This window comes from Martes martes (assembly GCF_963455335.1).
Source record: "Martes martes genome assembly, chromosome: 3".
In the NCBI taxonomy this organism is placed as follows: Eukaryota; Metazoa; Chordata; class Mammalia; order Carnivora; family Mustelidae; genus Martes; species Martes martes.
This window is the reverse complement of record NC_137890.1, coordinates 77,799,815-77,817,733: the sequence shown is the minus strand read 5'-3', so window position 1 is coordinate 77,817,733 and position 17,919 is coordinate 77,799,815. Positions and strand designations below refer to the sequence as shown.

Here is a 17,919-nt window from a genome sequence, read left to right as displayed (position 1 = left end):
TTATATAAATCTCTTCCATATAATTAGACATTATAGACATAAGTCTCAATAGAAATCAATCTCCAGGGACAGAAGCCTTTTTGAAATGATGCATCTTGAGCATGTGGAAGTTGATCAGGTATGTTCCCTGAGAAGCCTGCAGCACATGCCCACCCAGAAAGATGCAAAGGCAAGCAATGCGGGGAGATCATACCCATTCCCGTCTCCCCTGCCTCAAGCAAAGTACAACTCATGTGCTACTTGTACTCAGTGTCATACTGGGCTGCTATGAATGTGTCACTGGATTTAAAAAATCGGAGCTTTTCAACGCAGAAGGAATAATACTCACAAGAAACATGCCTTCTTTTCACATTCTTTGTTGGTGTTTGTTCTCACACGAATAACGACCAGGTATCAACATGTCATTCAATCCCAGCAAAGTGCTTTCTTAAAATATTCTTTTATTTTAGCTTTAATCAAGACAGGAAATTTTAAATTAAAATGCACAAGAAAGACAGGGGCGCCTGGGTGGCTCAGTAGGTTAAAACCTCTGCCTTCGGCTCGGGTCATGATCCCAGGGTCCTGGGATCGAGCCCCGCATCAGGCTCTCTGCTCAGCGGGGAGCCTGCTTCCTCCTCTCTCTCTGCCTGCTTCTCTGCCTACTTGTGATCTGTCTGTCAAATAAATAAATAAAATCTTTAAAAAAATAAAATAAAATAAAATGCACAAGAAAGACAGTCTTCTCAGACATATTACTATGGTATTTTCATGAAATAAGGACAGGTCCTCAGGACTTTCTTGTTCTGTACATATCAGTGTTTTCTTTTTTCCTTTTTCTAAGATTTTTTTATTTAAGAGAGAGTGTGTACACGTGAGTGGGGGAGGGGCAAAGGGAGAGAATCTTCAAGCAAGCTCCCCACTGAGTGGGGAGCCAAACTCGGGGCTCGATCCCAGGACCCATGAGATCATGACCTGAGCCAAAACCAAGACTCAGACACTTAACAGACTGAGCCCCGCAGGTGCCCCCACATGACTGTTTTCAATTGAGGTGGGTAAAGGACCAAGAAGGTCTCACTGGCAGCAGATCCGTTCAGAGAATACTGTTACTCCCGGGAGAGCTGCATGTGAGATGCAGTTTGACCAGCAAAGTTCACAAATCTACAAAGTTAGTTCAAACAGGTGAGACACAAGTGAGTCATTAACAAATCTTGGGAAACTGCAGTCTATCAGCAGAGTCAGTTGTTCATGCTTTGAACTTGAAAAGTACTCAGGAGGACAGAACGGAAGGGTCATGAGGCTAGAGCAGGTTTCGCCCGAGACTCTCCTAGACACAACTGTCTCTCAACTGCTTCAGAGTACTGGAGTATTATAAAAATAAAAATACAGCATTTTCTACTCTCTGAATTAATAATGGGGGAGATACATAATCATCTAGAAACAAAATATTCTGAGAAGAGATGGTCGTTAATATGTAAACAAAACATTATGCTCTGAATAGAATGAAGTGGTAACAGTACAAGACCAGACTGTTTGTTCATGCTGTAAAGTTGTCCTCTACAACCAAGCAAGAGCTTTTTGGGTTCCTAGCAAACTACTGTTAAAATAGCAAGAAAATTACAAATTAAATTTGTCCCTATATTATACAAACTACTTTAGCTCTCTCGTAAATATTAGCAAATTGCTGACATAATAAGGCCATTTATTCACTTGAAAAACGAGCATCCATTATTCACTGCAGAATATTAATGGAGCTTCCCCTGTCAAAGAGTTGCATAATGTAAGTGCAGAGTTTGCTAAAATATGACCTACTCGAGGCTAATGCCTAGAAATGAACCAGGAAGACTTTCATGGTCAGCAAACTTGGGAACACAGCACGAGAGACTCGTAACGTTCATTAGCTCGCAGCAGATGCTGAGGGGCCCTGCAGTAGAGAAGCCCATTACACGTTATTTCAATGAGTACCTCTCAAACATAACCGATGGGATACTTTATTCCCAAGATAAGCTATTAATGCACTTACGGAAATGTTAACGTGGACACATTCATAATCACCATCTAAAAGTTCAGACCACATTACATACACATAATTTGTGCAATCTCTATCAACATTATGAATACTCATCAACATTATGAATGTTATTATTTTTTTAAAGATTTTTATTTATTTATGACAGAGAGAGAGCATGAGAGAGGGAAAGCAAGTATGGGGAGCTGGAGAGGGGGAAGCAGGCTCCCTGCTGAGCAGGGAGCCCGATGTGGGGCTCGATCCCAGGACTCTGGGATCATGACCTGAACTGAAGGCAGACGCTTAACGACTGAGCCACCCAGAAGCCCCGTAGGTTGTTGTTTAAATTATTTTCTCCTTTTCTCATGGTTTCATTTGAGGGAATAAAAGGATTCATCTGAGAGAAACACTTTCTGGAGATAAATTATAGGAAAATTGTCACTCTTTCGGTCGGTAAGGCGGGATGCTCTGAAGCCCCTCTCCCTGGTCAATACTCATGATAAACCCGCAGTCATTCTCCATTCTCCATTTCCTCCATGTCCACGTCCAGCCTACCCCCAGAATGCTTAAACATTCTGCCTTCTACAGTTGTCCCACCTACTTCAGTCTTACCTTCTCCACGGCCACTTTCCAAGTTCAAACCACCAACTCTATCCTGGCCCCTGAGTAACTTCCCAACTGGTCTCCCTAAATCCATTCTTTACCACATATGTTGCAGCCAAAATAACCTCTTAACATTTAGAAATGTCTTCTACATACTCATTTCCTACTACATACTACTAAGGCAGGGAGAATGATGAAACTATCAATGTTATACCTACTAATAAATTTAAGAAATAAGACACTTCTAAGACTTCTATGATCCTACCCATTGCTCCAGAGGTACATACCATCTGAACTTTGTGCTTACTATTCCTTTGTTCTTCTTTATAGTTTTATTGCTTATGTATTTACCTACGATACTGAACTTAGTTTTGCATTATTTTGAACATTATTATAAATGTATACTGTGTTTTTTTTTACTTGACATTGTGCCTGTTAAATTCAATTGTGCCCGTGTCCCTCAATTTCCACTGAATAGTATTCCAGTCGATAAATATGACACAAAGTATTTACCCATTTTCCATTGACAGACACTTGGGTTCTTTCCAGAATTCTACCTCTTCCTTTTTTTCTGTGTACAAACAGTGCTATTATAAACCTTCCTATTCTTTTTTTTAATTAATTAATTTATTTGTTTGTTTGACAGAGAGAGAGATCACAAGTGGGCAGAGGCAGGCAGAGAGAGAGGGGGAAGCAGGCTCCCTGCTGAGCAGAGAACCCGATGCAGGGCTCGATCCCAGGACCCTGAGATCATGACCTGAGCCCAAGGCAGAGGCTTAACCCACTGAGCCACCCAGATGACCAGACCTTCCTATTCTTAACAAGACAACACTAGGTTGGATATATAAGTTGTGTTGCTGGGTCATAGGGAATGTCCATCTTCAGCGTTACTGATAATGCCCAACTGTTTTCCAAAGAGGCCACACCAAATGTGCACACCTACCCAGAGACATAAGAGCCCCTGTGACTCCACACCCCTGTCGACACTGGGTATAGTCAACTGTCATATTTTTTTGCCAGACGGGTGAGAATAGGCTATCCTAATGTGGTTTGAATTAGCAGTCACTGATGAATATGGAGGTCGTTTTATATGGCTCACTGCACATCTATGCCTTTTGCCCATTCAAAGAACTTCAAAAATACTCCTTTCAGGATGGTATATTTTATGTTATGTGGGTTTTTTTTTTTTACCATAATAAAAGTAAATAACTAACTAAAGAAAATATCCCAGTTATAGGTGTTGAAAATACCTACTTCCAGTCTGTAGCTTTCCTTTCACTATTTTTTACATTTCTTTTGATAAACAGAAGATTCAAATTTCCATATAGTTGAATTTATCAGTCTTGTCTTATGATTAATGCCTTTTTCACTGTAAATAAGATATAAAATAGTCTGAGTAAGTAAAACAGCGGCAATCAAAAAGACATCCTTTTGTATTATCTTCTAAAAATTTAAAATTTTACTTTTTTTACATTTTTTTTTTTACATTTGGGTCTTCAACCCACTTTATATTTGTGTGCAGAATGAGACCAAGATACAAGTTTCGTCTTATCCATATGGATGATCAATCCTTACAGCACCATTTTTAAAAAAAGCTAGTCTCTTCTTGGCCCACAGAGCTACACGGCCACCAGTTTAGGCTCAGGAGTCCATACATGTGTCGAAGCCACATTTGGGCTCCTGGCTCTGTCCCACTGGCTCTGTTCTATTTGTCTGTCCCACACCGTCCCACTACCTCAGCGCCTACTGCTTAATTTGGACACTAATCCCAAGTGGGCAAGTCTACCAACTTGCTGCTATTCTTCAAGACCACCCCTGCTATTCTTGGGCCATTGCTCTTCCATATAAAACTGCACAGGCTCCAACAAGCCAACCAATAGAATTACATTAATTAGAGAATAATACATTAATTGGAGAAAAAATTAATATCTTTTTGGTATTAAATCTTCTCTATAAATATGGTTCAGTTCCTCATTTATTTAGGATTTTGAAAATAAAGACAATACACTTTTTATTTTAGATTTTTTTTTCAAGCTTTTATTTAAATTCCAGTTAGTTAACCTACAGAGTAATATTAGCTTCAGGTGTACAATATGGTGATTCAATACTTACATACTATACCCCGTTCTTATCACAGCGAGTGCACTCCTTACTCCCCACCATCTATTAACCTATTTCACCACCCGCTTCCCCCCCAGTAATCTTCAGTTTGTTCTGTATAGTTAAGAGTCTGTTTCTTGGTTTGACTCTTTTTTTTTCTCTCACTGTGTTCATCTGTTTTGTTTCATAAATTCCACTTATAAGTGAGATCCTATGGTATTTGTCTTTCTGTGACTGACTTATTTCACTTAGCATTACACCCTCCAGCTCTATCCACATTGTTGCAAATGGCAAGATTTCATTCTTTTTGATGGCTGAGTAATATTCCATTGTATATGTATGTGTGTACACACACACACACACACACCCCCCACAGCTTCTTTATCCATTCATCAATTGATGGACATTCATTTCTTTCCATAATTTGGCTATTGTTGATAATGTTGCTATGAACATGGGAGTGCATATACCCCTTCAAATCAGTACTTTTGTATCCTTTGGGTAAATACCTAGTAGTATAATTGCTGGATCATAAGGTAGTTCTATATTTAGCTTTTTGAAGAACCTCCACACTGTTTTTTACAGTGGCTATACTAGTCTGCATTCCAACCAACAGTATTTAAAGGTTCCCCTTTCAACCATAAGAGACTCTTAATCTCACAAAACAAACTGAGGGTTGCAGGGGGAGTGGGCTAGGGAGAGGGTGGTTGAGTTACGGACATTGGGGAAGGTATGTGCTATGGTGAGTGCTGTGAAGTGTGTAAGCCTGACGATTCACAGACCTGTGCCCCTGGGGCTAATAATACATTATATGTTAATAAAAAAAAAATTAGTCCTGGGGATGTCATGTACAGCATGGTGACCATGGTTAACAATACTGTTTTGTGTATATGGAAGTTGCTAAGAGAGTAGATCTTAAATGTTCTCACAAGAAGAAAAGTTTGTAACTGTGTGTGGTGTTAACTAAACTTACTGTGGTGGTCATTATTTGGCAATATCAACATATGCCAAACCACTTTATGTTGTACATCTTAAACTAATATAATGTTACTTGTTAATTATATCTCAATAAAATTGGAAGAAAAACAAAACAAACAAACAAAAAACAAAAAAAAGGTTCCCCTTTCTGGGCACCTAGGAGGCTCAGTGGGTTAAGCCTCTGCCTTCAGCTGAGGTCATGATCTCAGGGTCCTGGGATTGAGCCCCGCATCGGGCTCTCTGCTCAGCAAGGGGCCTGCTTCCCCCTCCCCCTCTGCCTGCCTCTCTGCCTACTTGTGATTTCTCTATTAAATAAATAAAATCTTTTTTAAAAAATAAAAAATAAAATGTTCCCCATTCTCCACATCCTTGCCAACACCTATTGTTTCCTTAGTTGTTCATTTGAGCCATTCTAACTAAATTAGTTGCCAACTCATTGTAATTTTGATTTGTTTTTCCCTGATGAGTGATGTTGTGAACCTTTTCATGTGTCTGTCATCTGGATGTCTTCTTTGGAAAATATCTATTCATGTCTTCTGCCCATTTTTTTACTGGATTATTTATTTTTTGAATGTTGAACATTATAAGTTCTTTAAATATTTTGGATACTAACCTTTTATCAGATATGCCATTTGCAAATATCTCCTTCCATTCCATAGGTTTCCTTTTAGTTTTGTTGATTATTTCCTTCACTGTGCAGCAACTTTTTATTTTGATGAAGTCCCAATAGCTTATTTCTACTTTTGTTTCCCTTGCCTCAGGAGACATATCTAGTAAGAAGTTTCAATGGCCAGGGTCAAAGAGGTTATTGTGTGTGTTCTCCTCTAGGATTTTGATGGTTTCCTATCTCACATTTAGGTCTTCCATCCATTTTGAATTTATTTTTGTATATGGTATAAGAAAGTGGTCCAACTTCATTCTTCTGCATGTGGCTGTCCAGTTTTCCCAACACCATTTATTGAAGAGACTGTCTTCTTCCCACAGGATATTCTTTCCTGCTTTGTTGAAGATCAGTTGACCATATAGCTGTGGATTCATTTCTGGGTTTTCTATTCTGTTCCACTGATCTATGTGTCTGTGTTCGTGCCAGTACCATACTGTCTTCATGACTACATCTTTGTAATATAACTTGAAGTCTAAAATTGTGATGCCTCCAGGTTTGCTTTCTTTTTCAGGATTGCTTTGGCTATTTGGGGTCTTTTATGGTTCCATACAAATTTTTGGATTTTTTTTTTTTTTAGCTCTGTGAAAAACTGCTGTGGTATTTTGATAGGGATTGCTTTAAATCTGTAGATTGCGTTGGGTAGTATAGACATCTTAATTATATTTGTTCTTATTTTAGATTTTTTTTAGTAGGTACCTCATACTTTTTATTTCCACAATGGTATCTTTAAAATTGCTTTTCAGCTTGCCAATGATAAACAGAGATGGGATATTAATTTTTATACATTGTTTATCCAAAAAAGTTGTTAACTTCTTATTAATGTCACTAATTTACCTATACATACTTAGGATTTTCTCAGCAAACAATCAATCATCTGCAAATAATGACAGTTTTGTTACTTCCTTTCTAATGCTTATATTTTTTCTTTTCCTGTCTTATTGCCCTGATGAATGCTGCACTGAAGAATTCCAATAAGCATCCTCCACTTATTCCTTATTTTTATGGAAATGTTTGTTATAAGCTTGGTGATGAATTGAATGAGAGAATGCAGAAGTTTCTAAGTAGGAAGAATAGAATATTTATGCAAACCTAAACAAGCTCTGTTTCTTTGAAAAAAACAAAAAACAAAAAACAGAAGAAGAAGAAGACGATGACGACGACAACGATGACAAGACTTAAAAGAGTCTTTCTTCGGGACACCTGCGTGGCTCAGTCGGTTAAGCCACTGCCTCAGGTCATGATCCTAGGGTCCTGGGATCGAGTCCCATCAGACTCCTTGCTCAGTGGGGAGCCTGCTTCTCTCTCTACCTCTGCCTGCCACTCCGCCTGCTTGTGCGTGCGCTCTCTCTCTCTGACAAATAAATAAAATCTTAAAAAAAAAAAAAAAAAGAGTCTTTCTTCTCTAAATGTAGCTATGCTTCTTCTAAAGACCACTTAAAACAATGTACTCCAAGGGCTACGGCTACTGACAATAAAAAAGGGAGACAATCCCAGCGAAGAGATAAATCTGTATATTTTCTCAAAAGGAATAGTTAGCTTATTCTCATTACCACAAATTTTCAATATAGAAAATCCAGAGCTCAGTAATACACAGCCTTAGAACAATAAATTACATATAAGGTCAAAAATAGGTATGTAGCATGACTACCATTATATATTTGGGGCACATGACTAAGCTTCTAGGACAACCAAAACTACACATACGAAGTATTATAAAGACAAAATGCACTGTTACTTTACTCGTCTGGTCAATGTGAATTGTTCCCATGTACGTTTGAGTATCAGGACCTGAAGATCCACTGGACAATTAGCCTTAACTGATGAGCCTTTACTCAGCGTTTAACAGTTCACAAAGTATCTTCAAATTCATTCTCCATCAAACTGACTAAGCTGGAAGAATACAAACCGGGCCCTACCAGTAGCCACTGCAACACCTCATCAGGGCTGCCTGCCTGAGAACGAAATGAATCCCAAAAAAGACAGACCCAAGAAATGGAAAGAAAGAAAAACATTTTGAACGATATTGTGTAAGAACTAACTAGATCCAACTTACCTGAAACCAAATACACCCTTGCACCTTCCAGTTATGAGACTCAATAAATTCCCTTTTCAGCTCAAGAAATAGGAGTTGGGTTTCTACCAGCTGCAACTCAGAGTCCTAAGTAAGTGTCAGTCACATTGCTAACTACACCAGCCAACACTCTCTCTGCCACACCCAGCCTCCCTCCAGCAATGTTGGGGCAATGGAACAGCATGATTTCATGAACCCCAACACAACCTAAATGATCTTAGAGAAGACAGGTAATGTGTATGAGCCTCATTATGAGCCCCAAATATGGGGATATTACCTAATTTACAGGTTTGAAAGTGAAATTCAAGGTTCTCTTGCAAAGCAGGTAGATGGAATTTGGCACCTAGCACTCAGTAAGTGGTAATAATGCTCCCATTTTCCAATCTGGCCATACTAAGTGAGATAGGATATGCAAAACTTCTATTATAATCCCTGATACAAGTAAGTACTCAATAAATTTCAATTTCCTTTGCAATGAAAATGATTAGGGGCTGATAATCACATTCATCTTACACCACTATCTTTTCCATTATAGGAAAATAACAAAAAAGAATACATACTAACTCCAATGACCATTTTCACCCCCCACCTTTCCAGGAATCCAGAAACACACTGCTAACAGGAAGAAAATAAGCACGTGTAAATGGATGGTTAGAGATACTAAATGGGCCAGGCAATTTCCAGCATTTGTCTGTTGGAAACCTTGACCTACATGTAGGGATTTCAAATTCTGCAAGGAGAAGGTGACCATGACCTACTCACTCTGACGGAGATACTAGCTGGACCATTCAATGGCACACAACAGGATCAAAATGCAAGACTCACAGTATTTGGAACGTATGGCAAGCCATAAAATTTCTCCTGTGTTTCCCTGAGAATGTCTGTGGTTGATGTCCTCAAGGGGTGCTTCCCATGGTAGATCTGATCCAGAGTGGCATAAAAGACCTAGACAGATGAAAATATCCACTTAGTCTTGGCAGTCCATCCTTCCATCTAAGACGTGGTAGGCCAAAGACATTATAAGAGTACCAGAATAATAATTACACATACCAGCTGAAAACATTTACAAATTTAAGTGTATATGGCTTGAGACATATTTGTACCACATTTAAGACCACACTGATGATGAAAAGAAAAACTTTCAACCGTTTTATGATGAAGGATATTAAAAAAAATTTTGGACACTATCTATAAGGTACTCTTCATGTACAATGGAGTAAATTAAATTTGTGACCACAAAACTGGAATTTGGCCCATAGATATCTACAGATATACATAAAATATACGGTTGGAAATATGAAAAAATGAAGTTACAACTTGTGACCTTCTGGATCTCATAAATCCTGTTTGGTTTCTTCCTAGAATCCTGCCATATCTTAAATGAGGGCAGTGAAATGGTCCAAATCCCAGTTTTGTGAGAAAGGACAGAACGTGAAATAGATGGGATAAGGTGAAGAAAAGGAATAGCAATCTTTCATCTGGCAAGTACAGATGTTACAAAGAATTCTGGTGCAGCTGTTGCCAAGTCTGGAGCTAGGGCCAAGCCGGCCCCCACACCCGGTGTCGGGAGATACCAGGGAAGCAGCTGCCATGCATGGGTAGTTCTGCCTTACAGAGGTGACCGGGAGAGAATGATCACTCACCTCTGAGGAGAGGACACAGGCCATTGAAACATGATAGGAGAATAAAGCATTAGTTTGAACATGAAATCTGTTGCTTATGAAGTTCTGAAAACTAAATTTTACAGAGCAAATCTGAAGTAAAGATAAAGGGCTTTTTCACTGGAACATTTGGCTTGAGTATTAACACTGTTTGGAGTTCACCTGAAGCAAGGAAGTAGAAAACTTGCTTTATTTTAAAGGAAAAATTCTGACATGCAATTATGTTTCTGATATGTATCTTTCTGATTTAAAAATGGAATTTGTAGAGAATGTGCAGCTGTTGACTTAAAAGAACAGAGGATTAGTTTGGATAAAAGAAAAAATTTAAATGACCTCTAGCTCTTGGCTTCATCTAGATATAGAATTATGGTTCTAAATTATAAGTCAAGTTTAAACCTTCCCTAGAAAAATACAGACATTTCCTAAATATAAATATTGCTTTACTCCAACTGGTAATCTAAACATATAGCTAAATACAGCTCTTTCAATTCTATATTCTATAATGAGTAACAATGCATAAAGTAATCAGAGGAGCCAAAATTACTCATCCGCATCTTGCCTATATTCTAAGGGAATAAGTTATTAGAAACTACAACTTAAATTCTAACTTCCACTAAGGTGTTTTGTTTTCTGTTTTTTGTTTACCAATCTATAAACAAATCGGAATTCAAAAGTTTCATTCCTACAGTTATGCCTTCCACAAATGAAAGGCATAAACATAGAATGACTTTTCTTTTAATGATAAAAACAGAGCAAAATAAATGAAATGTGCATGTGTTTCATGCTTATTTGCTGATAAAACAAACAATTCTAAAGTGATGAGCCTATTTGCCCACCCAGGGAGACCAATAGCCTTATAGCAACAGAAAAACGGAAGCTTATTTTTAAAATAATGCACAAGAGGGGAAAAAAAATTGCAATTTTAAGAACATTGCATATACTCCTTTAGAAACCTGGAACAATTCATTTCCTTTCCACCCTTATTTGTCTGCACTGTACAAGGGGGCTATTGTGCAATAGGAAAGCTGGCACGGGGAGCTGCTCTGGCAAGAATCTGCTTCCCTCTCCTTTCTCTTCCTCTCTGTCTCTCAGGGGGTTATTCTTTTGTCGGGGGGTGGGGGGGGTGGGGAGGATGCTTCCCTTTCCTTTCTCTTCCTCTCTCTCAGGGGGTTATTCGTTTGGGGAGGGAGGAAGGAAAGGTTGGTTTTCCATTTTAAAAGAAAATCTTCAGAACAAATACTCAAAAAGAAAGCCACAACCCAGGTTTTTAAAAGGTAGGACTTCTACTATAGATATCAGCAAATTGAAAGACTTTTGCTGAGTAATGCGAATTTTTTAAATAATTCAGAGGTCTTTCTAAAATTATATTATATGCAGAGACATTAATATAAATTAAATATAAATTCACAGTTTTTCTACAGTGTACCTTTTCTTCAAATATATATTTTAAGGTACAATCTAAACAGAGTTCATAAGGGCTGAATTTTACAAAACCATAGAGCAATTAAATGGAGCCCACACTTTCAAATAGGTAGCTGGATCATTATAAAATGAATATTGCCTGAGATGAAAGATGGGTGTTTGGGCTGTGTTTACAGAATTCTCAAAACCTGATGAAGAGTAGGATTCCATAAACAATCTCAGTAATTACAAGTAACCGAAACATCTGGTATCATGTAGACCTGACATCCAGATGGTTCCTAAGATCTTTCTAGTCTGTATCTGGAAACCTAGAAAACTGGCTCTTTGAATACTATCTAAAACTAACAGTCGTTATTGTTTAAACTTCACGTCAAAACTACAAAATTTTTAAAAGATACAAAGGGACATAAAATATAACATGGTTGCTGAAATGTATGATTTAGAAGTCACGTGCCTTTCCCAAGCTTTGATCTTCCCCACTGAAAATGGGAAATAACATTATTTAACATCCACTTCACAAGGATAGTGTGAGGACTGAATGAGTCGGTTTGGGTCAAGTTCTTTGAACTCAGATGAAAGATGTCTTAGAAGCATAATTATTATAATAAATGTGCAGCACTGGCAAGATTTTAAAGTTATATATTTATTTTGAATAATCACTCTGAAAAACTTCAGAACAAAGGTACATACATACCTGAAGTTGCATATCGGCGGCAGCACACACCTTTTTCGATTCACAAAGTCGAGACACCATATTTTTGGGCAGCGACTTGAAAAACAAAAGAATATATATGTGAGTAAGTTGTTTAATAAGTCGCTGCACTGTGTGCTTATGGGGTAGGAAAGTTAAAAATGACAACAAACAAATAAATGAATAACTGAATTTAGTCATGGTGCCTGTCAAATTAGGGTCCATACGTGAAAAATACAGCACTACAGGGAAATAAGATAGTGGCATAGATCTTTTAAAATCTGTTTAAACCCTTAGAAAAGAAAAAAAAAAAAAAAACCTTAGTAAAAGTGATTGCTCTTTCTGTTCTGTTAGCCTGTTCAAGTGCTCTGTTGACTTTTAAATGCATCTAATAACGGCTGGTAGGAATAAAGGAGTCAAGTGTGGAGAAATAGATGATAATCCATGGTGTCGGCCAGTATTAAAGCTGAACTGATATCCTAACAAACAACCATGATAATGAATTGCACACTCTTTTATTCTCCAACCTGAAAGAACTGCAGAGCTTGGAAACTCCGTATAATGACCCTATCTGATTAAAGGCTTCCTCCTCGAGACTAATTAGGCCTAATCACATAACATCACATATTCGCTTAGAAATGCACTAATAATGTAGTCAAGGAAGCACTTCAGTCACCTTACTCTACTTCAATATCATTAATATTGATCTTTATTGAAGAGAGCTACCACTTTATACAATTCTATGTATAATCTAAATGAAGCTAAAAACCCCTCCACAGAGAAACCCATTCAAGAAGACACCTGGCGGGGGGGGGGGGGGGGCCTGGGTGGCTCAGTGGGTTAAAGCCTCTGCCTTCAGCTCAGGTCATGATCCCAGAGTCCTGGGATCGAGCCCCGCATCGGGCTCTCTGCTCAGCCAGGAGCCTGCTTCCCTTCCTCTCTCTGCCTGCCTCTCTGTCTACTTGTAATCTCTGTCTGTCAAATAAATAAATAAAATCTTAAAAAAAAAAAAAAAAAGAAGAAGACACCTGGGGCAGGTTCCCAGCACTACTGTTGTGTAAATTAACCACCCACAAATGACCACCGTGAGCTGCCTGCTGGACAGGGGACTGGGCACTGCCATATTTACACATATCGCCTCAGAGTGCCCAGCCCACAGCAGACACTCCATAAATATTTCCAGAAGGAACGAATGAACACTAGAATGATCGTTTAAGAAAGGCTTAAGTGAAAGGCTACAGCAGTACATGATGAAGGCTCAGATAACAAAGCCTATTCTCTCTTCTTCCTGTTTGGCTATAAGAAAGGCATACCAGGCAAAAAAGGAAATTTTAAGGAATTAAGACATGGATTGAAGGAGATTATACAGTGTAGATTCTGACACAGGTGGAAAGGCCTGGGGCTTTCTCACACCAGGGGCAGCCATCTTGTATAAAACAAAAATTTCCTCAGACAGAATTTTTAAAAGTCAATATTTAGTTAAGTCATAAATGCTAAATGCCTCTATCAGAATGTTCAATTTCCTTAAACCTCACTTTATTTTATATCTTCAGCTGATATACTTGTGCTATACTTGGATTGTTCATGCCTCACAAAACTTTAATAGTTCTGTTTTCATTTAAAAAAAAAAAAAAAAAAGTATGTGGAAGGATGTCGTTTTCTCATCTTCCCAACAATGAAAAACACTGTGGGTGAGCACTATATTAGGTCTCAGGGACAGAAAATGGCAAACAGACAGGGTCCTGGTCCCATGAACTTCCTAGGCTGGCATCCCCCATGAAAGCACAATTTTAACAAGAGTTAACAACTATCATAAGCACTCAGACAGAAAAGCAGTGCAGGTCGGTAGGAGAGCCACGACCTAAAAAGGCTTGACTGAGGAATTCATGTAGACGTGAAATTCACACAATGAACAGGCATTAAGGAAAAAGGGATGGGCTGCAGGGAGAAAGAAGCGTCCCAGGCAGAAGAAATGCCATGTGTGGAGGCAGAAAAGAAGAGGGCCCTTGGCAGGTAGAGAGGGAGCCACAGGCAGGAAAGCAGGGTTCCAGCAAGCTGGAGAGCCAGGTAGGAGCAAAGCAGGGACACTGGTCTCCACGCTCAGACTCTGCCTCACGTTAAGCCACTGGGGAGTTTTAAGCAAAGAAGTCATAAGGTCCAATCTGTGTTTTTAAAAGGTTCTTTTGGCTGCCGTGTAGACACTGGAGAGGAGGAAGGCAGAAGTGGGTTAGGAAAAAAACCAGGAGGCTATAGTTAGTGCACCAGTGACACACATCAGTAACACAAGCCACAGCCAGAGTGCCAGGGGCAGGGGTGCCATGGGAGAGGGCTGGAGCCGAGTGAGAGGTGAGACCCAGAACACAGCACTGTTTCCGGGAGTGTGCCACAGAGGTGCAGAAGGCTGGCAGTACCACAGAAGGAAAGGGGGAGGGAAAAGACCTGTCTGAGCTTAGAAAATGCACAAGCAAGCTTAAGAAATGCTGATGCCAATGAACCCTACAGGGACAAAGACCGCAGATGTAGACAGAAGAGACAATGATTCCTGAATCAGGAACGCAAGGTTCCTGAACAGGCAGGAGGAGGAGTGGCACAGACCCCAAGAGAGAGGAGACTCAAGCGTCAGGCTCCCATGGATGGGCCATCAGGCAGGAAGCTGTGGGAGGAGCTGGATTCCCAGACCTAAGGAGGTTAGATAAAGTTGTGGAGAGTGGTCCACCGAGAAGTGCAGAATCATCAGTCCTGGGAGAACCCTGGGATCCCAGTCTGGCCTGGCGAATGGGCAGAACTGAGGATGAGGCAGACGAGGGAACAGCAAGTGGGTGAGGAGGAAGGTCAGATCAGCAGTGGGAGACGGTGAGGGTAGGAAGGTGTCCCTGCTTAGTAGGAAACAAGCAGCACCCAGGGCCCACAGCAGTGGTCAGGCATCTTTGAAAGGTTTACTACTTCTGCTCTGTAGACAATCATATGGAAACACCAAGTAATGATCTAAGAGCTAAACCCAACATAACCTCTTCCCATTCGGAAGTAGCTTACTCATTGTGAGGGCGCAACCTCAGATTCAAACCCACATAGAAATGCAAACATTAAAGGGACAAATTTAATGAAGCTTAATTCTTTCCTTGTCCAGTTTACAATAAAACAAAAGATGTAAAGAAAGACAGCACATAAGAACAGGGACAGCTAAAAACACAGTTCATCAAAAATTATGTAATAAAAGGAAACACATAGTTATAGAAAACATTACTACTGGGGGAAATGAGTACCACTGCTGGTAAAGGTGACATGGGACCTCTGTGTTACTTTTTGCAACTTCCCATGAATCTAATTATTTCAAAATAAAAGTTTAAGTACAAAAAAACCTCCTAAAAATTATGTATTCAAGGCCTACTATACATACTGTAGTAAATTCAAGGAACGTTTGCCAAAAATATACAGAAACATATAGAAGGTAAGTACAATCTTGGTAGACTAGTTCAAAGCACAGTGTGCCTGCCTCTCTGCCTACTTGTGATCTCTGTCTGTCAAAAAAATAAATAAAATCTTTAAAAAAAAATCTAGTTTGGGGGATTAATGAGTATACTTGTGATGAGCACCAGATGTTGTAAGGAAGTGCTGAATCACTATACTAAACACCTGAAACTAATATTATACTGTATGTTAATGGCCTGAAATTTGAATAAAAACTAAAAAATAATAAAAATAAATAAAAATCTGATTTGGCTCTTAGTCAATTGAGATTAACAAATGCATTTCAGCTGTTGGAACAGTTACAAGCAGAACTTAGAAATATTGCAGATCTGGTTTGCAGACCACCGCAACAAAGCAAGTATCACAATAGAGTCCAATGAATTGTTTGGTCTCCCAGTGCATATAAAGTTATATTTACACCATAGTCTATTCAGTGTGCAATAGCATTATGTCTAAATAAACAATGTATATACCTTAATTTAAAAATACTTCATTGCTAAAAAATGCTCACCATCGTCCAAGCTTTTAGTGAGTCAGAACCACTGACCACAGGTCACTGTAACAAATGCAGTAAAATGAAAGTTTGAAATATTGCAAGAATTATCAAAATGTGGCACAGAAACATAAAATGAACAAACATTGTTGGAAACACGGCACCAACACACTTGCTTGGTGCAAAGTTGCTACAAAACTTCAGTCAGTAAAAAATGTAGTAAAGTATACTTTGCTTCTCAATGAAGCAAAGTATAGTAAAATGAAGTATGCCTTTATATATGTATATTATTCTCTTGAAAAGTACAAACTTTTTTTTCTTAACAAAAATAAGGTGAAAACTTAAATACCATAAAAACTGATTTTCAAGTTATATGAGAATTTTTTAATAAAAATATTTAGAAGTTAAATCTTAAATTTCAAATTAGAAAAATGTTTCCTGGTTAAGATTTTCTTCTGTAGGTATCACTTTACCAACCAGAGGTATGACAACCAATATTGAAGAAAATTCAATTTTTGCTGTCATTCCACGAGTGGATCTATCTAGCGAGTAGCACAGCTGTTTCACATTATTGTCTCCTAACGTGAAGACTCTCACATTTGATATACTGAAGAAACAGAAAATGAATACATCCAAGCTGACAGGTAATATATATATATAAGTGTGTGTGTGTGTGTGTGTGCATATATATATATATATATATATATATATATATAACTATATATAAGTGGAAATGTATTTAAAACACCTGAATATCAAACAATATTGGAATTGTTTTTCATTACATTAAATTGAAAATTCATCAAAGTTCACAGCATCAGAGGTAATAACTCTTTCACCAAATCATCGACTGCATTTTTTTATCAGACTATTTCAATCTTCGTAACTTCCATGGTACAAAATACTTCACTAAAGCGCCTATCCTGACAGTGGCATGTAATTCTCAGTTCTCTTTGGGATCTGGACACCACCATATTCATTCAAGATTAAGAGGAATCCTACTTGCAGACTAAGAATGTTGTAAATCAAGAATAAAATTCAAATTGACTAGGGTGAAGAATGATGGCATAAGAAATGGCACAGCTGCACAGCTGTCTTGGGCCTTTCAGGCTGTTTCCAGGATCCTCAACTTCTGCCTGCTGAAATGGCTATTTCATATCATCCCATAAATTCAGAAATACCATTCCTTCCAGGAACCTTCTTCTTGGACCCTTCAAAGGAGAACTGAGAGCCTGGTCTGCCTTAAACCAACACCCTTCTGACTGTGAACTTCCATTATTATGCTTCACTGGCATGTAAAGGAAAGAGAACAGGTTTTGGAGCCAGACTAAACCAAGTCTCAATCCTTTTTTTTTTTTCCCTCCAAGCCTGAATCCTAACTGTGCCACTTACCAAATTGGCAGAATAATGTCGGGCAATGTACTGAACTTCTCCAAGACACACTTTCCTCATTGACAAAATGTATTATCTTTTTGCAAAATTAGATGAGAATTGAACAGAATGTATTTTTAAAACATACTATGTCAGTTTCAACAGAGCAGATGCTGAGTAAATGGTAGCTACTATAATTTACTATTACAGGTGCCCTTTGTAATACAATAATCATTGACTTTGACAAACTTTACTTACATTTTACTGTTTTAGCTACATATTCAGCAAATATGGCCTGTTTTAGATTTATAAATTCTTAGGAGACAAAAATTATAGCTCAACAGTTCTACATAGCACCTAACAATCAAGCTTTTAATAAGGAAATGTACTTTCAAAGTTTCCTATTTATAGTT

General features: G+C 38.4%; 1 protein-coding gene across 2 annotated transcripts in view; it reads right to left on the bottom strand.

Annotated features, from left to right (window-relative positions):
• The window catches only part of MIPEP (mitochondrial intermediate peptidase), a 167,331-nt gene that overhangs the window by 63,893 nt on the left and 85,519 nt on the right, over nucleotides 1-17,919 (bottom strand). For both annotated transcript variants that reach the window (XM_080798991.1, XM_080798990.1), the window contains exons 15-16: nucleotides 12,178-12,252; nucleotides 9,226-9,345 (exon numbers count right to left, since the gene is read on the bottom strand). In XM_080798991.1, the coding sequence (XP_080655117.1) occupies nucleotides 9,226-9,345; nucleotides 12,178-12,252 (195 nt within the window). The remainder of the gene's footprint in view (nucleotides 1-9,225; nucleotides 9,346-12,177; nucleotides 12,253-17,919) is intronic.